Source organism: Temnothorax americanus, unplaced genomic scaffold, assembly GCF_048541705.1.
Source record: "Temnothorax americanus isolate GAGA-0224 unplaced genomic scaffold, ASM4854170v1 Scaffold4, whole genome shotgun sequence".
Classification (NCBI taxonomy): domain Eukaryota; kingdom Metazoa; phylum Arthropoda; class Insecta; order Hymenoptera; family Formicidae; genus Temnothorax; species Temnothorax americanus.
In genome coordinates, this window is record NW_027509547.1 from 8245191 (window position 1) to 8271641 (window position 26451).

Genomic DNA, 26451 nt, shown 5'->3' on the forward strand with positions numbered 1-26451 from the left:
AAATAGCGGGAGCGTACAGATGTCGGAAGCAGGGTGGCCAGGTGTGAGGCCAGGCACGCGACGTATCTGTCAAAAATAGATTGAAAAGCGGAGCCCGACACTCTGGCATTGAATGGACGGGAAGACCATGAATGGGTGATCTCGTTACGAGCCGAAGTAAGAATCGATGAGCGATTGAGGCGACAAAGGAGACAGTGTAGGAGAAGCGAGTTTTCGAACGGCATTCTTACTTATTCAGTGGGAAACATCGGCTGGGGGTACCAGTGGGTACCGTTGCCTAATTCTCGATAAAAGCCTCTGTTACATACGAGGTTGCTATGAAATGCACACCTATGAAAGTTGTGCGCTGCTATTATGTCATTCCAATAATATTATACTTATGTGCGTATATAATCAGATAAAATTTGGAGCGTTCATTAAAAAAATTAAATTGCCTTAATAAAAAACCTATTTAAAAAAATATATATATATAAAGCTATAAAATAATAATAAAAAAATGAATTTAAAAGTAATAAACAAATAACAAGAGACAAAAAAGAGAACAGAATAAAATCTTCACAAAAACGTTGATTGCTGTCATTTGTGGTAAAATATACAAGTGTAAATACAATCTCTCTCTGAGATTCTTGACTCTAAGAATATAAAATTGTTAATAGTCGAGCCCAAAATTGCTTGGCACAAGTCATATAATATAGATTTTATGTGCCATAAATATGTAAAAGATACTTTTTGAAGGATACAATTTCGACACGAGGTTAGAATAGTTTAATAGTTTCCCTGAGTAATATCTCATCTGAGAAGTATTTAATTGCCATCATTAGCATTCGGCAAAGGGCATTTGTTAATGCCGTCACGATTTATGGAAAGTTCACACGACGCGCTTACTGTCGTGTTGTACAGACGAGATAGTATTAGAATAATGATCCAGGTTAAGTCCAATTAGGAGGATATTATACACCGTTCGATGAGCTACACCACAGACAATCACTGCACGGCAACATCCGTCACGTGAGGGATGATGAATGACTATCAGGCATATCGTAAACGCTTTACGCGAATTATGCAAACCTCGACCTCTGGTTATGACTATAATTCCGATTGTCAGACGTAAGGTAAACCGACTGTTCCGGGAGTAACAATTTTACGAAATATAATAATTTTCCCGGTTATAGTCGTGAGAATTATTCGAGGCTGATACTACCCGGTTTGCAAATAAAATCTGTGACTCACGTGAGAATCTCAACTACTCTTATACAGTAGCCTTTACTAAAGGTGTTTTCTCATAAAGAAAGGTCTTTTCTTTACGATCGCCAAGAGCTGTGTACAACAAAGAGAAGAAAGATATACTAAAGATGCGGTAAAAATACTAATTGCTATATGAAACATTCTAAATATTGTCAATATATTCTGAACATACATTATATATGAAGCATTTTAAGGATCTTTAAGTTTGCGGAAGAGTGCGGTGCTTGAAAAGTACAACACATATTTTTAACAACCCACAATTCAAAGGCAAGCATATAAATAAAGCGTGTGGGTTTTATTTCTCAATGAAGATATAACAAACGAGCATAACGGTAGTGATGCTTGCAAACAGATCAAGATCGAGTATAATGTCGAAAAGGCGTCACCCCACGACAAAAAGGTACAGAGAGAAATGGTACGCGTTTTTATAGGCAATCTCCGTGTCTCTTTACAAGAATTTATGGCATACGATGCCACGCGACCATCGACCGCAAGAATTGCGCGAGCCGGAACCACGGAGGAGGCGTAATCGCGCACGCGGCGATTTATTACAAATTATTCCGTCGCTAAATACGGTACCTCGGACGCTAAGATGGAGAAATTATTGAGGTGGTGGACGTTCAATCGCGCATAAGATGCGCACAAACGGCTGAATGATCAGCGCGATATAATTGATCGTTTAATTTCCGAGATATAAAGCTGCGGCGAATTTCTACCGTTTTCCTTTCTCGAGATTATGTCGCGATCATAACTCATTCTCACGTTTAATTAGGTGTTTAAAAATAATAAAGGTTTACCCTTTCCCAGCATTTTTATAGAGACAACAGTTGAGAATGTTTATATTTTAATGCTGTAACGCATATGACATTTAAACATTTAATTAAAAGGAATGTGCCGGTAATATTATTAAACATAGCGAAATCTATAATTTTATTGCATGCATAAAAGTCATATGAAACAATTTTCGAAAATATGCGCCGTAAAATGTCTACATATATAGAGGTCTTGCTAACGTACGAGTGCATCTGCATTCGCGAAGATTATGGCGTTTATCTTGGAATTTGGGGATTCATAAACCATGTACAGTAACATCGATCTGCACGGACTGCAGGTAGATCTCGCAAAATCAGTCTTGATTATGTTCCGCTTGACAAGAACGATAATTTCGATTCTATATCGTGAAACTGTTTCGTATTTGTATACTCAACGTTAGAGTAATCGAGACACTTTTTATTTTATAGATTGTAATTTATGTGGACTTGCTTGTACACAGAGTAATTGAGTAAATCGTAATATGTGAAAGAAATTTATCTTCAATTCAAATCAAATTCATTCCTAATATGGGTTTCGCATGTTTATATTAATGAAATCTATAAATTAAACGCAATATTAACAATTATTAAAACGTATAAACTTCTCTGTTTTTGGCGAATATATTAATTCGTTTAGTTTAAAGATTTTAAAAAATATCACGGTCATTTTTTATTTATGTATAAAAATAATTTTGATGATTTATTCACTATAAATTGTAAGAAGTATCCTAATCGTTCTGATGTGAATTACACCAGGCGTTTGCCGTATGTGAAATTGCGGAAAAGAAATAATTGCGAGGTTGGCGGACAGCCAAGTGATAAATGTAACTTCGAGCTGCCTAAGGCTCTTTTCAGTTTCTTCGCGGGGGCCGAAGCAAGGCCCGGGACCCGATGCAAATGTCCGATGAACCACGTCCCCTGCCAAATTTTGAATGAAAACACTGAGCTACGGCTTGCGATTATGCTGGGCGTGTTTTGATTTATTCATCGCCATTATAGTTTATTTCAACCAGCTGCGCTCGGGTATATAAGCTGAAGCTCGCGAGATTGATCGACGGGAATGCATTCCAACGAAAATTCAACGGATGCATAATTCATTGTCGTACTATCCTCGATGTTTTATAATTGCCAATTATATTAACCGTTTTTCGATATTTCTTCTTACTCCTCGTATTCATCGCATTCTTATGCATCACGCGATCTTCTAAGATCATCACACTCATTACATTTTTCGTGAATAATAAAACTTTTTATATACATAATATTAATATTATATTAATAAAAAATTTTTTTTGTTTTTATTAGTTACAGAAATAAAATTTTTTAATTAATTTAATATATAAACGATACATGCCCACTTCTTGTATGTGAGTAAAATAAATGTTTACATAAATTTTATAAAAAATAAAATCTTAGATCAATCAATAAAATCTAGATAAATCTTACACAAATGCGATATATTCTCGCGTATGCATTCTCGGTAGTAGTTTTAATTTCTCTCACAATTAGTTTAACATCCGGCTGTTTCGGTATTGCCATTAATCCAACGTAAGTGAGAAAGCCAGTGCACGCAAATCACCTCGCTTTCTCAGTTCTGCTTGAACGCGTTGTACGCGGCCATTATATAGACGTTTTCTTCTTTTTCTACCGTGCGCTTCTACCCACACAACTCGCAGCCTATTATTTGTTTAAGTTTGTGAGTGGGGAGTAGTGAAGAAAACGGAGAAACCGCGATGCATTCTGTATACCGGATCGGAGTTGCACGCAGGACTGACGAGCAAACAAAAAATGCATGAAGCAAGATAAAGATTCTCACTGTTCAGTATTGCAATCTCATGTATATCTAAAAGAAGAGTAAAATAATTCAACGTCAAAGCTTTCAACAATTAAGAATATATGCGAATATATATAACTGTTTCTGAAATATTAAATGTGTAAAAGTGCTGACGATTTGGAAAAAGTTAAAATATATAGTGGTACCATCTCTCTGCGGTTATTCGAATAACATATTTTTCAATATGGCAAATATTACATCACATACAAAACGATACAGGGTATAAAGTAAAAGTAATAAATTTCAACAATAGATAGCTTGTCAGGGCTCCGCGCGGCGGCGTGGTACATTTTATTGGTGCCCTTGTATCCCATCTATCTTTGTCGGAATAACTGGTGCAGGTCACTATTGCAGCAGGAAGCGAGACGCGGTAAAAAAACGGCATAAAAGCTACGTGGATAGCTGCGCGTCTTATTCAGCTGTTCTACGATGACAATTCACGAGTGTGTAGTTGTGTTTCGCGTCGCACAGGGGCGGATTACGTACGAATCGATACTGAATATTTTTAATAGCCAGAAAAACATGCGACACGCGAACGACTGGTTTTTGCATGAATCCGAAAAAGTATCGCTACAAGTTCGGATTATTTTACAATCTGTACATCGATCTTCGCCGGCAATGTTGCATCTACTTCGTCCATAGTCAAAATTTTCTAGTTCTTTTATTAATGCCTCTATATACATACGTTTCTGTTCGGAACATTTTCATATTTTTCGCGTATTTGTTTTTTGTGCTCGCAAATATACACGAAAAGCTAGGAAATAATTAGAACTAGACTATTCAGTTACATAAAGCTATACAGTAAAAATACGAGTAATTCTACATTCCGTTTTATTGAGAATTTATAAAGAGAGTCGATATAATCTTCGCTATTATGTTTGGAGATGTATAACCAGGCAAGTTGTAGAGAATTAGACGAAATATAATTTTTCGCCTCGTTTGCGTTCTGGAGCGAGCGAGCACTCGCAATCGTGTACTACATTACAAACGCCATATTGCCACGCATGGTCCCAGTGTGTGGCCCCCGCGGTCTCGATATGTGTTCCGAGAGCGATACACTTTAACATCAAGCTCAACTGTTCTCAAGCACGGCGCTATACACGCGTACACGCGTGTGCGTCGATCAGTGGCGTAATGATCGTTTCTGCGGCCGCTCGTGGATAACATCGAAGGAGTGGCACGTGAATCAGACCTGAGGGATCTCAGGGGCTAATAATATCAGGAGATTAATGGAGCCATTCGCGGAACGAACGCTTTTTAACTCGCTAATTCGCTAAGACAGCTCTCGAGCTGCTGTACGAAATTCTTTTCTCAAGCGCTGTTCGTTTATTCTGCGCTTGAAAAATATAACCGACTCGGAAACGTGATTGCGTTACTACACGTAATGAAGAAGACGTAATTACGTTAACAAATTTTGTTAAATAAATCCTATTTTTTCCCATTTCTTTTATAAATTTAATTTTTTTCAGTTTGTATATACACAAAAAGAATGGTTTTACTGAAATATCTACAAATTTAGGTAGATATAAATTTACAAAATATATAATTTTGTTGGAAAATAATTATATGTATAGAATGTCCAAGCTGATGGCTAGAAAATTTTCCAAACTTTTTGTAGCACTATTATCATCCTTGAACATTTTACATAATTATTATGATGGTACAACAAAATTATTTTTAGATCTGCTAAATTTATTTAGCTAAATTTTTTAATACTTTAGTAAGATAATTCCTCCGTGTATTAGTATCTATATATTTTATTTGCAATTTACTATTAAAATAACTGCAAAGATTTATTCCAATGTTCAGTACAATTTATCTCATACCAGTAGAATATACTTTCAAAGAGAAAGAAAAAGCAAATGTGTTAAACATGCAAAATTCTAAGGTTTCTAAGGTTTAGCCGCGCATCCTTTTGACTATCCGGAGCAACGCGAAAGTTAATAGGAACAAAGCGGTTTTGAAATTGGCCAGATCCTATACTCATCCTATACACTCTACAGTATCAGATCGGATTGTAGCTTCTCCCTTTGCATACGCCATTGGCATCACACATAGGTGTACTCCGGAGCACTACGATATTGCATTTTATTCAGGAAGGGGGTGATCGTTCGCGTTATACGTCAAGCCGTACTGTGTCTCGCGTTAATAGCAAAATGCGACTTTGTGTTTGGCGGCGAGCTAAGCGAGGAAGATGAGCAAGGCGCGCAGCTTCGGGTCAATGCATCGTCATGCATCGATTTACACGATATTGCAGTTTCGTGTACAACATAAAGTTTGATGTAATTCATGAATTTTGATGAATGGTATATCAATTATTTCCGTAGCTGGCTGGGTGGCACGCTAATACAACGTCGATCTTCAGGAAAGACACGAAGCTACAGAAAAAATGGATTATCCGCAATTTTACGCTCGCGTACAGTTAAATCCTGATATAGTACAAAATAAAATATTTGAATTTTACGCGCAAGAATCTTATCAGGATGATGACAGTAAATGAACGGTCCTGTATACCGGTGTGCGCGTGTGTAACTTACGTAAGTATACCGTGGCTTACGCGTCCAATATTAAGTATTCCACTCGCATTACCTCCCCCTGAACAGAAAGTTACATACTTCTTCGTCTTATGGCAGTGCTGTGCAAACTTAATTAGCGACTCCACCGGCGGCGGGCGTCGTAAAGAAAGAGGAGAAAACTCGCGGCTACCGCGCGCGCAAAATATTTCCGTCCGGAAAATTGCACGCTCATTTTTCGACAGCAAAGCCGGGAATCTTTAAATCACGCAATCGCGCGGGGATGAAGATTTAGCGATTTTCTTAACGCGACCAGAATTTACATGGCGATTATAGTAGAGCCTGCAAAATTGGATTGCGTTTCGATATCGTTAATGCATATGTAGCGCGAGCGGTATTTTATCATCGGTCTTCGAAAATTCGCGCGCATATAAATGGATTAACTAAAATTCCGCGGCCAATCCATAACTCGTTTAGCTGGAATCGCCGAAGGTGCTCTCGAGCCGATTAATTTTAGCGCCATTTAGCCAAGCTAATATAGTAGAAGGCTTCGGGCATGTCGCAATTTATTGGCGGAAAATTTCAGATCAACTTTCACACACAAATTATGCAAACTGTCAACTATTTTATTTACATGTTACCTTCTTTCTCTCTTTTACTGAATACTGCTTCATATAGGCAACATTAGTAAGCAATTCTTCTTTTGGTAAAATAAATTATCTTGATGGATCAAGATAATCTTCTATAATCTTCCAACAGTTTAATTCATAAGCAAATACATTTATAATTCGTTTATAATTTGAACTTTAAAAGCGTTTTAAATGTTCAAATCTGTCTTTTTCAAAATGCATCTTTTGATACATTTACCTTACTTTATAAGCTCTTTTAATTCTATTATAACTTTAAACAAAGAGGTTTGAAAAATGTTGTTTTAAATTTTTCATATTTATTCATTGCTCGCTATTTTGCCGTATCATCTTTATGTCGCGCGATAAAAGCATAAAGACAAAGATTAATACGGCACTGACTTTATGGCCGCGTTGTCGTAAAGAACACACAAAGTACACGCGCGCATAGTGCACGTTGTTGCAACAGGAGATGTAAACGTGTTTCTCGTTGACACCCTTCTTGTAAGACAGCATTATCCTGCGTTTTGAGCAGTACATCTGATTTTATTATCAATTTGTGGGGTACATATTGATGTACTTTTATCACTGGGAATGGATGGAATGCAATGGGGATATGCTGTTTTTAACACTTTTGTGATGTATCAATAAAAATCATTCCGATTCAAAGTACTCGATAAAATAATACTCTATATACTAATAAGACTTCTCCATGGATGTCTTCCAACTTACGTGTTATAATTTCATGGAGTACTTTGAATCGGAATAATTTTTATTCATGTCTCTTGAAAAAGAAAATATCCACTTTAAGTCGATCTCAAGCAGTCTACATATATAAACGCATATCGAAAGCAATAACGATTGTTCTATGCGCGGTTCACCCTCCCACATACCTTAACTATCTGACAAACCTCCACGTGGCGTGCTTAACTCGCGAAACCGAGCGGGAGAGTGCATAGGTGCACCTGCACGGTATATATACCGCCGTCGGAGCACAAAGGGCTAACTTCCTCCGACGTAATCCCCGCGGAAGTTGTGCCGTAAACGCGCGGCGCAACCGGAACTGAATCGATGCTCGGCGACCTCGAAACCGCCGGCGTGCCTCCGTAGACATCGTGGAGACTCCACAAACGGTTGCAGATGCTACGAGCCAAGCAGCCGCGGCTGATATTCGACATGGATTGTCGGTCCCTTCGGGCCGCCTGGTCGGTAGGGCCGCTCTCTGGGCTCTCTTCGTAGTGCCGGCTGGCATTTTCTGTTAGTCGTCGGCAGACCGCGGAGCTAACCGGTCGGCGGGGATCATCGCGCGTAGGAAAAAATATAGGCGCTCTCTTTGTCTGCCATCCGGTCGCGCACGCGCCATTCTCGATTTCGATCGGTCATGTTGAGACAGCTGATCGATTAATTAAGCTGCGAAATAGACAGGGCAAAAGAGGAAGTTTCTCTAATGGATGATGAGAATCGGTAACGAGTTTATCGGTATAAACACGTAGACGTCCGCGATCTGTCGAGCCGCATTCCGCGACGGGAGGGTGCCGCTGACCCGGGGTGGGCCCCGACGGGAGATCGTGAGGTCCGTGCATCGTAACGCAGGATCGGGCCGTAAATAATAGCGACCGGCACGCGATACGACACACGACTTTCGTGTAAGCGTATAACGATCGAGACGTAGCAACGTATCGCGCGCACATTAATAATCTCGTGATATGAAACGACGTGAAGGAAAAGAGGCAAGCGCCGGAAGGGATAACAAGGTTCTGATATTTTTCAATTAGATCCTCAACGCCTACAGGATCTACTTTTTTGTTTGGCAAAGCGTTTTGTTTGGTCTTCAGAATGCGCTTCATCTCCATAATGTCATAAGGTGGCATATATTTGTTTTGATCGGAACGTGGTTACGCATTAATTATACATTTGAAGATATTGCAACGATAGAAGACTACGGTGGGATCTGCAAACAGTATTGATGATGATAAGCCATAAGAGTGAGCTGAATTTTTGGCGACAATTTGCTGTAAGTTTGTGAGTCATGATAAAAAATTAATTAAATCCCCTGGCACGATAGCGCGCGGAGGAAAAGACCAGACGCTGTCTTATAACATACTATGATCGATGAGAATAGAAGACTACGATCTGAATTTCTCAGGACGCATCGATTAAAGTTTGACGTGCCGCCGTTATGAAATGAGAAATGACGGTGTAGACGATCGCATGCGCGTGTAACGCAATACGATAATGTAATAAGCCTTTGATATATCCAGAATGAACGATGATAAACGATAATGACTTTATAAATATTTCATGACAGTCTATACCGAAAATCGGAGCCCAATCTGTGTTTGGAGCAAAGTCGTTTTATGTCATTGTGCGTGAAACTGTTGCAATTTATCCGGCTTTGATGACATTAATCGTCGCGACAGTTTTGACAATCGTACGATAAGTTTATTTAATAAAGCACGATCACTCGAAAATTTTTTCGCGACTTGTAGAACGCCTATTTTTGCACAGTTTGCAAAAATTTTGCTGATTTTTCGTCGAAGGTAAGATGCACGTTGCAACGCGAGAGTGAAGATCGATCGAAGAAGCGACGTGTGCACGTCTTTAACGTTTTCCGCGATAACGCGAACCGCGACCAAGTCCGGGTGCGCTGACAAGGCGCGTATAAAATCGACGATAGCGAACTGGACAGCCGCCAGTCTTGCGAGAGCCGCGCGCGAGAGCGGACGTCGCTCGTTTCACGCCGATGCGGTGCCACGTGAGGGAAAAGCCAGGAAGGAAAACTCCGTTCGCGCGCAGCTCCGAAGTAACAACATTTTCTTCCCGTTTCTTCCCTCCCGCTGTGTGGACTCGCGTTATCGCGTCGAGCGACAGGAATGGTGTGGATTACGCCGGAAGTGCGACAGAATTAACCAAGCGGGATCGGCTCTCGGAGTACATGGGATGTGTCTGACGATCGTGGCATTCCATCGGATTTAATTCTATCGACACGGGAAATCGATGTGCACTGATTTTCTCGCGATTCTTCGACGCAGAACAAAACAAAAAAAGAAAAAAAAATTGAAAAATCGAACGGAAATTATAAATTAAAAAATTGCGACAAGTTTGAATCTCTATTTGCTACTTCTATTTGCTATTTGACGGACAATATTATAATAATAAAATAATCAATACTTAATCTACGACAAATTCAGGACTTTATTAATAAATTAATGAAAAAAGTTACCGTGGGAAATAATTAAACAGTTGCAACTGTACCCGAGTGAAATGCAACAAACGTTTTAATTAAACAAAAACAGAAATCGCATGACGAAGCAATAACAAAATTGAATGTTTTCATCGAACAAACTGTATGATATTCGCATTTATTGCATTGCTAATTGTTTTTACTAGAATAGTTAATCGAAACCATACTCGTATCGGCGTTTTTCTACGTAATCGATTACAAGCGTTTTTAAGTAAACCATCAAAAGAGCACTGAAGGAAAACAAGAGAAGACGTCTCAAAGGGCGGAAGATTATTCGAGACGTATACCTATTGTAGTACCTCACGCGAGGTATTCCGTGGTATTTTAAAACATTCACGCCGATTGACCCTGAAGATACTTCCGCGGAGGTGTGAACACATCTATTATGAAATTCTCGAAGAGTTTGGAGTTACCGCGTAGATAAAGCTTCCATTACGCCTGAGACGAAACCAATTCTTTACAAGCGTTCCGGAAAGATCTTCGCAATCTCACCCACTCGCGTACTTACTCCACTGAAAGTTTCCCGCCCCGCGGCAACTCCCGTGAAAATGCGACTAGAATCGCGGAAATCCTGTTCGCGAACAACTTGAAAGTACCTCGTAAAATAAAAATTCATTTCATCGTGAAAATATAAATCGCATCGCATGAAAATATTCTCTTTGGGGCTCAGTGAAAGGAAAAAATTCCGTAAATTATGCACGAACTGTCTTCAGACTTTCTGCAATAAAGTTATCAAGAACATTATCCGCATCGAGTATTGAAAGAAACATCGAGACAATTCAGAAACATTCAAATTATCAGCGAAGTCTTTAGGACTTTCAAGATATAACTACTGATTTTCCGATTTCCACGATAAAAGTGTGACCAGATTTAAAAGAAATCTGCGATCGTAAGCTCCCCGGACTGGAGGAAGTCTCGATGTAGATCGCGCGATGCATCGGACACGAAGGAGTCTCGAGAAGACAAGTGAGAAGTCCTGGGAATCTTAGGCAACCGGAGAAGAAGACGGAAGCCGAAAGAGAATCACACGAAAGCGAAGGAGGAAGAGAGGAAGGAATTGCGAATAACAGGCAGAGGCGAGGAAACTCTCAAGGAATGCCGTGGATAAAGTGTTTGGGTGGTGGAGGTGGGAAGGCCAGGAGGGGCAAGCCACTCAGCGTCAGTCAACCGATCCACCTGCTTGTCAAGGTAAGATTCCTCTCGAAAAGTTTCCCGCAACACCTTTTTCGTGGTAATCTCGTGACGAATTGTGCGAACATTCGATGTATTTGAATTGTTCCTTCCGAAAGACTTTTCGGAATACGGTTCTTTGTACGCTGAGCCTTTAGGAACAATTTCTTTAAGGAGATTTCAAGAAGAAAGCGTGAATATGTAGATCCGCAAAATATAAAAGTACGTTATGTTCAAATAAGATGCGATTCTGATTATGTTTCTTATTAAAGTAATTTCCTTGGAAGAATAACAAGTTGTAAAAGCTAATTCATTTTGCTTTCATAGACATTTTGACATAACAAAGTAAATCAAAAATTAAACAAAGAGATAACCTGGTCCATGTAATATTTAACAAATGGTATATCAGGCATAACATATATTGAAAATTTTTATAGTATAAATATAAATTTATATTTATGAAGTTTTTAATATGCGTTGTTTAAAAATCCAATAAAGATATAATGGAATTTATAAGGAAGCTGGGAACGAGAGAGAACACTGTGATATTGATTCATTCAGCCTATATAATATGGTGGCACATGGCCCTTCTGTTTTATGGCTATCATTTTTTTCATTCAATGAGCAACTTGAATCAAACGGAAAAAGTGCCTTGATAATATTTCATTGACACTTTAGATTACGATATATAAAAGAAACTACAGTGTTCCTCTTACGTACATATGTAGAAAATTTAACTCACTCGATTGACTCATAAAATGATATACTTGGTATCCAAGTATACTATCGTTCTCGAGTAATTACAACTAATTACAACTAATTGTAAGAAAGAGAGAGAATAACCTCGCAATAATCCGGATGAATTATGATCAGAATAGGAATCTTTGTTATTTAGTTTGAAATTCGTAGTTAACAATATAATAGTTCTCGCATCATTATCAAACAAAATTTTTTTAAACTTTAACCTTGCAATAGAATTTTTTTGACTTGTTTTAATTTATGTCACTTTTGATATACATTATCGCCATCCTTCCGAGAAGCATTCTAAATCAACTTGCTGGAGGTCCGATAATGCTATACGATAAGTTGTAATATTTGTACTCTGCCCTTAATATGGTATTTTATCACCGTTCATTTTTTTTTCTCATTATCGCCAACTACTTGTCCCCATGGAATATGGAACCCGATAAGTTTACAAAAGAAAAAAGTCAAACAAAAGCATTCGTGGATCATATCGCACTGTTAATAAGTAGGGCGACTTACGAGAAAGAAAAAAAAACTTGTGTCTTCTACGTTAGTACGACGGAATGTAGGAGGGTTTCCGTTTAAGGCGATGGTTATTAGGCAGTTTTGTTCGGCCGTAAGATCGGGAGATACGAAATCTTGAAATGATGGAGGGACGCCACGGTGGTCAACATTTCTCCTCCTCGCCGACTAGCTGATTTATTAATTCTCCAGGACGGCCTTTTTCCTCGGTTCCGGGCCCCGACGGACGCCCCGCGGGTACCACCATCGATTCAACGATATCTCGGGCACGACCCGGCAATTAAGCCGGTAATAACAGACGCAGTGTTAGCCACTTGTTAAAATTACAACGAGCTTCGAATCGTGATATTCATTGCACGTTGAAACGACTGTTGCGCGATATCGTTGTGATATTGTTTTGCAATCGCTACAAAAGCGCGTGATATTTCCGGGCACGTTTACAAATTCTGAGGAAACCCAGCCATTACAAATTATTCGTATACAAATCATGAATATTCATTATACTTGAATTTAATACTATCCACATAACGAGAATTTAGACATTTAATTTAAATTGGCGTCTTTCTGTAAAATATTTTCGTCATGTAAAACTTTCTCGTTTTAAAAGGCGCACAAATTATAAAATTCATCACTAATAACAATAATGTATTACGATAACGACGGGATAAATCGTAAAAATTGATTGCTAATCCCGAAGAAATCTGATTCCAGTAATTACTTGAAATCAATTATACGTATATATTTTTACGGAAATATTCTGGAATCTCGTGGGAAAAAATATCGAAATACCGAGGCACATATTTCTAAACGATGCGAAGGAGTAAAATTACAATTTAAAAAGCAAAAAATTCTATGTAGGTGGCACGAGACCATCAGCATTTGTGCGAAGAGCTCATATTTCAAGTCTCTGGTAGCCACATACCATGTGCATCGGACAAGCTGTCCTAACAGATGTGCAGTGTGCACCACGTATACACCAAAATACAATATCATCAGCGATAAACTGTCGCGGGTGAAATAAATGTTAATCGACGATTTCGCTAATTGTACATTTCGATCGAGTCGAATTTCTTTGCGGACAAGCCACAAAGAACGCGAGGTAACGATGGGAGACGAGTTAATTCGCAAGCGCGAGTCGATTACGTGATCAATTCACGTCACTCGCTACCGTATTTGCATATCGTTCGCCGCGCCGTTACAATGAAACGCGCGCGCGTCGCAAAAATAAACGTACCGGTAATTGAGTGCCGGGATCTTCGCTCATCGCGAAACGGTGGAAGTTCCGTCGGTTCATTTCAATTAATTACGAATTTGCTGGAATTAATAGCGAAGGTCAAACTCAATTTCATCAAATATATTATTGTATATACATATACATGTAGAATTTTCCATTCGACTCGACATCTCGACATCTCGACTTCGATAACGCTAATCGCGAACGGAAATACGTCGAGAGTAAATCGGTGGTTGGTAAGGAAAAAAAAACGACGAACGTTAAGAGAGACCGGCAATCAAATAACACTAATTGTAAGCCACCCGCGGAGACACGCTATGGCATTTTCATTAAAGCGGCACTTTAAACGCGATAGGATATTCCATGCATGGAACGATTTCAAGCGGAGCGCCATTCCTACCTGCGTAAAACGATATAAGCACGTAAACGTAAATTAAGGATACATGTGTGTTAGGTGATACCCGCGAGAGTACCTATACAGTTACATATACGGTATACCTATATACATATATATATATACGGTAGACATGACGAGCAACGAAATCTCAAACTTACAAAAGTACTGCTTATTAAAAATGCCTATTGCTTTTTTTTAATACGGTAAATAAAAAGAATTATTACATATTTCCGCCAAGAACATAGAGTTTTAAAACTTTTTTGTCATATAACTCAGAATATTATTTCTTGTACTTATTGTTAGCTGATATTCGACTCTCACATTTAAATTGTAAAATAATAAATGTAAGAAATACGAAATTTTTACGACAGTGTAAAAGCTTCGGGATATAATTCTTGGTTCATACAGACATTCTGTAGAAGAAGCGAGAACATCATTGGACCAGTCTATAAACGAAGATCGTATGGGAGATACGACGAGAAAATGTTTTTCCCGATGCATGCATCCGCCGATGCTTCAAGTCCGGTCCGACCACCGCGGCTTTCCAGCGGCAGCGCGTCGGCGTTTCTGAACGCCGCGCCGGCTCGTGTATACGAGAGAGACACTCTCTGTTATTATAACCGTACTATTATCGGTACCGACGCACAGCGCGGCGGTACACCTGCGTGCACGCGTGTATACACGCGCGTACGAAATATACGCCCACCGCGTCGTAGTACGCGCTCCTTCGCGATGTAAAGACCGGCAATTAAATTAGGAGGCCTTCGGGGCACGGTCGATTTTTCCCTCGCCCACGCACGCAGCGATTCGTTCCTCCACGGAAAGGTGACGTTCCCTACGCATGTAAGAAGACATTAGCGTCTTGGAATTTTAATCGATTTTTGTAGCGCTGTGCAATCCTAGTCGACAATTATAAAATTAAAATGGCTTCGAATATTCATTTTAATATATCGTTAAAATATATGCAACTTGAAAAAATTAACATGAAGAGATGAGAAATAAAGTGAAGAAATTAGAATGAAGAAACTATGATAATTGAAACTCGAAGGTAACTGGAAGCGAATGTCCCCCTCTATTTTTTATCACGCAAAATATTATCACATGGTGTTTTAAGTAATAATCTGTATGTTAGTTTTGTAACATCATCCGAGTTTTTTAAGCGTTAGCAAGCAAACGATGCAATATTTTTCGAAAGGTTAGATTTCTTCGCACGTTGTCGGTCTCTATACCTACGCGCGTGAACTCACTTCGCTTGCGGTACGTTTACTCCGGCCTTTGCTCAATACCTTACGTTGTTTGCTCTTCGCACACGTATTTTTCTTACACCTCGTGGACGCTGTCATAATATTACCTTACTACCTAGCTTTTCCATACTTGTTTCGATACCCAAAATACAGGCATAGGTGTAGCAACGAGAAGGTTTTGTCGGAGATAAATGTAAACTAAATTTCAAAGCGAACCAGTTCCTATATGAAAATCTAACAAGTGTACAATACGTAATGGATAGCTGTGTGCATTCACCCAGGTCAATGACCTAGGGACCGTGATAATTACGTGAATTTCCTAATCCTTCGACTCGAATTGCAAGCCTGCGGGTCTGCGAAATCGTGAGCGTACGCCTGCTGACCTTTCAACGAAGATTATCGTGTCTGCCGGAGTTTTCAAGAATCGACCGGTCGTAATATGCAGTTATGAGAGTTTTCGATTAGATCCAGTACTGTGCAGAATATAGAAATCAACCGCGCAAATATATATGTATCTATTTGTCAATCTCGATATAAATCACACATAATGTGTAGTTTAAGCTCCGGAAATTATGTCAAATTTTAAAGATTTGTTATCGTTTCTGTTATGGTTTAATCTTTCTTTCATATATATGAAATTATCAGCTTTTTTGAAAATTTTACTTAAAAATTACGTCTTGCGTCAATATTTTCTTGACGATGACAATTTTAACCCTTTTTTCAGTGATTGCTTAAACAAGATTAGAATGAGTCAGTCAATTATGCAGTTTCACCCTTATCTTATTTTTGGCACCAAGGACGTCTACGGCGATTTAGATCGCAGGGCAGACAAGGACTCCTTCATTTCCAAATATAAATGTTATAAAAATAACGACGACAGTTTTTGTTCTCTTGTCTGCTTTCGTGACGACGTTGTCGTTTTGAACCTATCCGCCAATCTGGTGTCGCGCATATTTTTATAACATCTAAAATTACGAACCATGTAAATAACTCAACGCATGACGATAATGTTGAATTTCTATAATTATTAATATTACTTCAATAATAAACATCCAAAATATCTACAAATGTAAAATTTTATTTATTTATTACGTTTTACTACATTTTTTTTCGATTTATTATATGTATTTTTTTTTAAATAAAATAATATTATACAGATGTCTTAGAAATTTTAACTTTGCAAAGCCATCAAACCTTTCCATGACATGTATTTTGTAAAAAGTACATAGAAAAATAATAATATAGTTGTATCGTATATAATATGTTTTGATAACTAAATAAATAAAAAAAAATGTTTTAATATTAAATAATAATAATAGTGAATGATATTAATAGAAACAAGATCCTAACTTCATAAAACGATTCCATCGCCTTTCGCTTGAGATTAAAGTTGTATTATAAGTGGAGTGACTCTCGTTTCCCGTCTGCAATTAAATTGAATTGCAAGCTGCGAGCTTCCGAGTAGAAAGGCCGAGGTGATTGCATTAATAAATTTCTTGCCTCTTCGAATGCTATGACGTTCAAAGGGATGCGCTTTTAATTTAAAGCGTTAAACTCTGATGTGTTTGTATAATTTCAGTAACAAAGTAATAACGTCTGCAATAGCGAATTTGCATTTGCACGACAGTCCAAGTGCAAATTGAAATATATATATATTCGGGTTATTTATGTAGCCATACAAATAGATCGTAATTTCAAATGTATAATATGCATCCATGCATCTTACCGTGAATGCGCAATATGCTCAAACGGTCTCAAACGACGTTACCATAAATAGACTTACATTTACTTAAACTCATCTTTGTTATTACCAACAAAATTAGAAATTTTTCGTTAGAAAACAAATGCATCTTTTTAATAAGCTTTAATAAACAAGATGTGTTTGTACCGCTACTTTATTTTTTCGAATTTATTAGAATTCATGTTGTATTTCTTGGTTAAATAAAGATGAGAGCTAATAGCTATAAAACACTATTATGTGTAAAACTCTTTACAACTTATTTCATCAAAGTACGAAATGACAGATTTTTGTGAATGATAATCATGTGCTTATCTCATTACGCGCAAAGAGTCGCTTTTCTGGTTCTTACGTCGCAAATTAAACGCGATCGATATCCGGCGGAAAGAGCATGACGGTGTTAAAGAGACTCTTAACTAGCATTAAATCGCGGGGAATGCATAAAAAGGAGAAAAAAAACGAACGACAGATACATGAAGATTAAATTGCGCGATATCACGACGACTCGACTTCTGCACCATTAGCGACGACATTGGCCGACTTCTCGAGATTCCTTAATTACACTTGCACGACGATTTGCAATTAAAAGTTCTACAATTAGGACACACGACGTATTTTCGCGCAGTATTGCCCGCGAAGGGTCAACTTTCCTAATAGTGAAACAATATTAGGTTTCTTGGCGTAAAGAGTGTTCCTAAAGTTTTGCTGTTTCAACCCCTTTTTAAATTAATATTTTCATTGTTCGCCATTAATTACGAATAATGTCGAATAAAACTTTCGCGAATATTCCAGTCGGGGAAATAAGTGTTCCAGCCGCGGAAATTTTATGCGTTAGAAGTTTCATTTCATGTCTGTATACGGAATATAATTATATATAATGTATTACAGCTGTTTTTAATATTAAATATGAATCTTTAGTTAATATTTTGCAAAATTATGTTGTTATACTGTCTGGCATATTTTGATTGCCCATTGTCACTGTGACAATCAGTTAATAAAATTTGTGATATTTACTTTATATTCTTATACGTCATTGTTCCATAGGCGACTATGAAGTTGCATGCCGTATTGTTCTCTGAGTTTAATTAATGTTTGTGGGCAGGAAGTGTGTTCCGTGCCAATGTCAAATATTATAATAATATACACAATACATCGTGGGAACGAAACAATGGGTTTTATTGTATTCGTATGGTTTAATTGTAATCGCCTATGGATGGTTTTTATGCGATCAGTGAACTAAAGTAACTAAACCGTTCATTGATCACATAAAAAATACAATTACTAATCATACCGTCTAAAAATAATCATATCTTAAAATAATTATACCTTCTAACGATAAAGACTAGCAGGACTAGTAGCCTTACATGATTTTTAATTCCTAAATAACTACACGCTGTCAACATTGATTCGCCAATTGCAGCAAGTGAACTTTTATTATTCACGTGCAATAAGTCAAGGTTTCGTTAAAACGTCTATTTACGTAGGATCCTGCGGAGATAGGTATTTCCATCGAGCAGCCTATAATCATCCCGTATAATACAGTATAATTAACGTTAGACGCGCAAAATGATTTCTACCATATTAATTACATGCTTCTATAACGCGTCTTACGACGCGAAATGACAAATACCAATGATGCCGCCATTCCTCATCGATCTTCTCATCGATTTTTCCGATTGTGTCTCATATCTTATGTGAGAGAGACGTCAGTCTGGTGTATAGAAGTTAGAGTCTGGACATTGAGCGATAGCAATAAGGAAAGCACGACTGAGGAGCAGGACCTCCGCGAACGGCGTCCAATCGCGTTGGCTTATTGTTTTGAATAATTGATGTGCCATTTCGCCGAGCCGCCGTCGGCTTCGAAAAGAAACGAAAGCTCCGTGTGTGGCATACACTTGTTAGTACATCGTATAAAGCTTAGAATGCTTTTACATCCATCGATATATTGCCTTTGGTATAATATTTTTATGATCTCTATTCTGATCTAATTATTTTATCAATCTTTGAATATCTCTCATCTCTTTTTCGTAATAATTTATAATGTTTTAAAAAGTACTTACGCAACTATGTGTGTTTATATCTTTCTCGTGATCAATCTTATTAAATATTAATTTTAACAAGTATCTCGATATTTAGCTGATATGTTTTATTCTATGTAAATATAAAATATATATATACACTTCGCGATCGTGAAACGGCAGCAAATATCGGCACCTCTTTACGCGAGCGCGTGATAGTCCACACACATCAGGCGAACATCTCGTATCAATGGAAAAGCAAATCCGAGAGCGTCAGCGGCGCGCTATCGCGCATACGTGTAATATGATAATCTGCCAGACAATACCGGGAAATGTCAGGGAGTAAAAGCGCGGCGTTTCCCCCATGCTATTCCTCGCGAATGCAAAGCGTTTACGATCGGCTCAAGTCGATGTGGGAAAAATCTCTCGCAGACCTCGCAGCGACGACGACGACGACGCGCTCTGAGTTTATGATCGGTTAGCTGCATGCGTCTAACAAAAATAGTTTACGACTGTTCGCGTCAGTTCGCGTTGTCGATCTCTCTCGTTCTCATCTTATCCGCGTTCCCGGCCTCCTTGCGGGACCTCCTTTCAGGCCGGCTGAAATATTTTAACGCGCGCGAGCGGTTATGTTTATTGTGCTCGTATCATTCCGAGTTAGAGAAAGGTCCACCTGACAAGAGCGTGTATAATCTTCGCGGGACTACGTGCAAGTGGTGGCGCGAATGACGGAATTTAATTACAAGCGTTAAGACGATTTTTCGATCGTTAATTTCGATTGGCCGACGGATAACAATAGTCGTACCGATACCGCCGATATCGAATAAGATCGTAAAAGCCAATCTACGAATATTAAATGAGTTTTTCTCAGTGCCTTGTGGCGCAGTTGTCAGACCACCTTTTCCGAATGTGAATAAAGTCGCAGTTTATTGCGAATATTGCAACGACACGATTTTGTTCTAATGAAGAGATTATTTATAGTACCATACTTGGCGGCATTTCTAATAGCGAAATCGATTGGACGCACTCAGTGCGCACTGGTGCACATTTAAAACCGTCATACACAAATCAACGTAAAGTGTATGTTTAATATATAAACGGGTAAAATCACGAAATCAATATTCTTTATTGTACTATTTAGTAAAATATGTAATACTGAGAATTTTATCAGTCGAGATATTTGCATTTTACTTTAAAGATTAATTCACTATAAGTACTTTATTACAATTCCGTTGATAGAGTTACCCTGTAACTCATAAATGTATGGATAATGAGTAGAAAGAATCGAGGATCCAGGAAGCAAATTTTATTTTACAAGAGCTATATGTATTTTGAATTGTGATAAACGCAACGTTATTTAAATTTTATAAACAACTGAATTACAATTTAACTCAGAAGAAGTAGCACAATTATATATTTTTCTCTCGCTGCACAAATTCTTCGAGATTGCTTATTAGATAAGTTAACAACGTAGATAAAAATAAAATCGTACACGCCCGTGTACTTATCCGAAGTGCAAACAACGGCGCAATCTCGCCCGACCCCGTGTAATCGCATTTACTTTCGTCGGTGCAGCTTCGGAAAACACAGAATTGCGTCGTGCACCGCGTAAACAGACAGCATATAAGCGAATGAAATCGTAGCAAAACGACCGGACCCGCAGGTCGAGCGCAGAAGGGCGCGCGTTTGCGACCTCGGCTCGCGAGCCCCGTAATTATATTTTCTCCAGGCGGATCGTGCCGGAATATTTCCCGAGCGTACTCCATTTCCGCATCCACGTCGACGGGATCGTTGTGAACCCTAGTAATCAGCTCGGCGAACCCACCTCGTTGCGACGGTCGCCGAGGAGGACAGGTCGCCGGATGATTTCAGAAGAGTACGGCGGTAATAATGAGGACGAACCGAGAAAGGGACTTGGAATTCATCGAACAGAGTCGTGCCTGTGCACCGCGCGGCCGCGGCTGCTGGATGAAATAACAGAAGTAATGAATGGATGTGCGTGCTGTATGCCTTCGCGTACAATTAACGGCACATCCGAGGTGGGGAATGCGAGGCCATAAGGGCCTCCGCATCGGTGAACAAACCCCGGTAGTAAGTCCTTTCCCTCGAACGCCCACGCACTTACCGAGAAAAGACAAGTGTCGCAAGCCGACGGTGATTTCGAAAGACAGACTACTGCATTTAACTTCAACGATCGTAGATAAAATAAAGTCTCGGATAGAGAGAAAACTAGGACACTTTTACTTTTGTTTTTACACGAATCTGATGAAAAGAGCCAACGATTGAATTTAATAAAAATTAAAATAAGAAAACCGCATAATGTTGTTGATTTATTCACATAATTCAGAATATCATGCGATTATTGTAAATAGTAAAATTGAGAAATCTTCTAATTCTTACAAGAGATAAAAGCATTTTTCTTTTTGTTGCCATCTCATATATCTCGCAGGGATCAAAGCTGCAAAAAGGCCAGTAAAGCGAAGAACACCCTCTGCAATGTAGACGAGGGTGAAAGGTGAAGATCAGTTAAGATTAAGGATAATATAGTAAAGGCGTAAAGCTAAATCGATCAGATAGGACTTTGCATGGCTCCTCGGTGGCACCCTCGTGCATTCATGGAATGCCTTCTTCAACTGTGAACGAGTGCACACACACACACACACACACACACATTTGTAATTTTTTTACTTTCTTTTTTCGATTTGTATTCTCGCGATTTCTCCATCCAGTTCCGCGATTTATTCGCCGCGCAAAAGAATCTCTAAACATTTATGTAACTTTATTTTAATTATAAATGTGAACCGACGATTATTTTCAATTCCTAAGTATTTCCGAAAAGATTCGTTTCCAATTTAAGAGATCCCGAGATCCTTTCACGCGCATAAAAATGTATAGAGGAATTAACATTTCTGAAAGGCGGCAGTAATTAACCTAGCACTCACAACGATGAATAATCAACCGTTAAATAACAGATAAACCCCTTCAACGCTAAAAGTATAGATCGCATAATCGTTTTCAGAATTATGGAGGAGCTCTTAGCCGCACAATTTATCGTTCGGTTACGATGCCGACTAGGCGTTTCACTTCATCAACGATATCGAGAACGGGCCTAAGGATAATGGGCCACTAAAACACTGGACCACTATCCGGACGGAGTACGCTGCATGATATCGAGATGCGCGCAATTTAAAGATGCTGTAAATCGTTGGAAAATCCCTTCGACCAAATTGCTTCCTATCCGAAGTTCTAGCAATGTTAGACCGTGAAAAATAAGTGTTATCTCTTTGTCCTACTACAGAAAAATTATTATAAAGCAATATCGTATAAAACGTCTTGATTATTATTTAGACTAACAGCGCATAAATTAAACGTTGCTCAATAATTAAATATTTGCAAATTGTACATATATAGAGATAATTTTATGATGTTAGAAAAAAATGTTCATATCTAAAAATTATGTTAATTGTCTAAAGAAGGCTTTATATATTGGAAGAGCATTGCAAACGGAATTCGATCGTCTGGATATATGTGTAAGCATGCTTACGCTTCCTGTTTGGACCATTAGCTTCGACAAGGGCCGCGCAATCGAGTTGAAGGATCAAAGTGTACGTAATGGTTGCGTGCTGACTTATACGGTGCGGACGACCGCTTGAATTCCCATGAAAAGCACAATTACGGCGCGCGATCCCTTTTGCTACTCGAGAGAACAAAGGTGAAGATTAGAATTTATGGCTGGAATTAATTTACGGGACGGAATTTCCGGATGAATCTTAAATTGAGAAGAGACTGAATCTTCGGAGATTCGGGCTTTTCAAAGGATATTCCTTTCCTAATCATTTATCTTGTTATTAATAATTTTCTATGAAAACAGTAACCGTAATTCTTTATTTTTCTTTAAAAATGTTAAAATTATACAATTCTGACATCGAATTTTCAAAACTAATACAAGACAAAGGATGCAAGATTAATATATATTCTCATATAATATTGTAGTATATATCAAGAGACACGGTAGTGTCTCGCGCCAAGTACACGCGGAGCGAGACCGACCGTGACTCTTTTACGCGACGCGACGGGTTGCGAGTACCCGAGATGTTGAGATCTCGATAACGAGTGAACGGATCAAGTTCTAAGTAGGCTTGATCGATAGCTTGGGGTCCAATTAGGGGGGGGTTTCTCTCATAATATTCCGCTACGTGCCTTACGAGCGGAGATATTGCGACGCAAAGTCAAAATGTGAAAATTTATTTTTAAGATACTCCTCCTCCTCCTCCTCCTCCTCCTCCTCCTAACGCCGCGATCTATCAGAGAAACGTCACTTTCACTTTTTCGACGCTGGCGGCGCAGGTATCGCCAGTTTCGATATCGCGCGCGTATTTCAAAATTAGGTCGATAAACTTATCGGTCAGGAGGAAGATTTCTATTTAAGTAAAAATTAGGTATATATATAATAAATATTGAGTCAACGGAAAAGTAGGTTCTCTATGCTTGGCAGAAAGTGCCGCTAGGGAATTTTTAAGTCGATTCTTATGAATCAAGCTTGAATTTGATGTCTATGTATCCCAGGTTGCCGATGACAAGGTCCAGATAGTGCGCTTTATAGTTTTCGGTGTCCAGGTGTAATAATACGTTGAATTCGATGTCTACGTGTCCCAGGTTGCCGATGACGAGGTCCACATAGTGCGCTCCGTAGTTTTTGGTGTCTACGTGTATTAATATCTTGAATTCGATGTCCACGTGTCCCAGGTTGCCGATGACGAGGTCCACATAGTGCGCTCCGTAGTTTTCGGTGTCTACGTGTATTAATACCTTGAATTCGATGTCCACGTGTCCCAGGTTGCCGATGACGAGGTCCACACAGTGCGCTTCGTAGTTTTCGGTGTCCAGGTGTAATAATACGTTGAATTCGATGTCCACGTGTCCCAGGTTGCCGATGACGAGGTCCACACAGTGCGCTTCGTAGTTTTCGGTGTCCAGGTGTAATAATACGTTAAATGCGGTGTCTACGTGTCCCAGGTTGCCGATGACGAGGTCCACACAGTGCGCTCCGTAGTTTTTGGTGTCTACGTGTATTAATATCTTGAGTTCGATGTTCACGTGTCTCAGGTTGCCGATGACGGGATCCAGATAATGCGCTTCATAGATTTCGGTGTCCAGGTGTAATAATACGTTGAATTCGATGTCTACGTGTCCCAGGTTGCCGATGACGAGGTCCACATAGTGCGCTCCGTAGTTTTTGGTGTCTACGTGTATTAATATCTTGAATTCGATGTCCACGAGTCCCAGGTTGCCGATGACGGGATCCAGATAATGCGCTTCATAGTTTTTGGTGTCCAGGTGTAATCGTACGTTGAATTCGATGTCTAGGTATCCCAGGTTGCCGATGACAAGGTCCACATAGTGCGCTCCGTAGTTTTCGGTGTCCACGTGTCCCAGGTTGCCGATGACGAGGTCCAGATATCGCGCTCCGTAGTTTTCGGTGTCTAGGTGTAATAATACCTCGAATTCGATGTCCACGTATCCCAGGTTGCCGATGACGGGATCCAGATAGTGCGCTTCATAGTTTCCGGTGTCCAGGTGTAATCGTACGTTGAATTTGATGTCTACGTGTCCCAGGTTGCCGATGACGAGGTCCACATAGTGCGCTTCGTAGTTTTCGGTGTCCAGGTGTAATAATATGTTGAATTCAATGTTTAGGTGTCCCAGGTTGCCGATGACAAGGTCCACATATTGCGCTCCGCAGTTTTCGGTGTCTACGTGTATTAATACCTTGAAATTGATGTCTAGGTGTCCCAGGTTGCTGATGACGAGGTCCACATAATGCGCTTCATAGTTTTTGGTGTCTAGGTGTATTAATAACTTTAAATCTGAATGGGTGCGTTCAGCCGATACCCCGCTAGCCTAGCAATCGTGAGCAGTTGCTCGTTTTTGCTCGTTTCTTCTCTTTTTAATCCAGTAAGTCAAAAAAGAGGAAACGAGCGAAAACGAGCGACTGCTCACGATTGCTAGGCTAGCAAAGTATCGGCTGAACGCACCCAATGTAGGACACGTAGATATCGAATTCGAGGTATTAATACATGTAGACACCGAAAACTACGAAGCGCACTATGTGGACCTCGTCATCGGCAACTTGGAACACGTGGCCATCAAATTCAAGGTATTAATACACCTGGACACCGAAAACTATAGAGCGCGCTATGTGGACCTCGTCATCGGCAACCTGGGACACCTAAACATTGAATTCAAGCTTGATTCATAAAAATCGACTTAAAATTTCCCTAGCGGCAGAATTAAAATTATGTCATGACATAATAAAAATCGCTGAATTAAAATTATGTCTAGACATAATAAAAATTGGACAAAAATTATGTTTAGACATAATAAAAATTGGATGAATTAAAATTATGTCTGACGTAAAAATAATTATCAAAAATATCGATACCTGAAGATATCGGTACATATACAGTTGCGAACAACATTCAGTAAGACACGCAAATAAAAATAAATAAAGAATTTTACAGTTAACGACTTATTAACATTAATCATGCTTTATTGCGATTATGTTTTATGTTGAAATTGAAAAATATATACAAGGTGTACAACTAAAAGGGTTACAGATTATTATTTTTTAAAAACTGAGCAAAATATTAAATTGTTGTTTTCTTTAGAAATAATAGTCCGTAACACTTTTAGCTTCATACCTTGTATTATATACGGTTTATGAAATTATAAGATATATTGTTTATAAGATTAAGTTGCGTAACACTACAAAAAGGCGTGATATCCGCACAAAATTACCTTTTTTAAAAAAAGGTAAAAAAAGGCGCCAAGTACACGTATAGTAGTGTATATGTTGTTACCTAAAAAAAAAAGAAAGTGGTAGTATTATACCTCGAAAAAACCTAAGTAACAAGTGGTAGATCTTTATATCTCGAAAAATCTCGAAAAAATCTAAGCAGTAGTATCTTTATTTCCGAAAAATTATAACCCAAGTGATACACGTCACAAAATTATGTTACCTTATCAAAAAGAAGAGTCGCGCTTCAAGTGATCTATTACAATTACAAAAAAGAAATGATATCTCTTTAAGTTAGAGCGCCAATTACAGAG

At 38.8% G+C, this 26451-nt stretch overlaps 1 protein-coding gene and 1 long non-coding RNA gene across 2 annotated transcripts in view; one reads left to right on the plus strand and one right to left on the minus strand.

Moving 5' to 3' along the window:
• The window catches only part of LOC143902623 (uncharacterized), a 143790-nt gene that overhangs the window by 87634 nt on the left and 29705 nt on the right, over positions 1 to 26451 (minus strand). The gene's annotated exons all lie outside the window — the stretch shown is intronic.
• Positions 9710 to 26451, plus strand: part of By (focal adhesion protein tensin) — an 80137-nt gene continuing 63395 nt past the window's right edge. Inside the window, exon 1 of the mRNA XM_077415698.1 lies at positions 9710 to 11462. Within this exon, the coding sequence (XP_077271824.1) occupies positions 11370 to 11462 (93 nt within the window). The 5' untranslated portion in view covers positions 9710 to 11369. The remainder of the gene's footprint in view (positions 11463 to 26451) is intronic.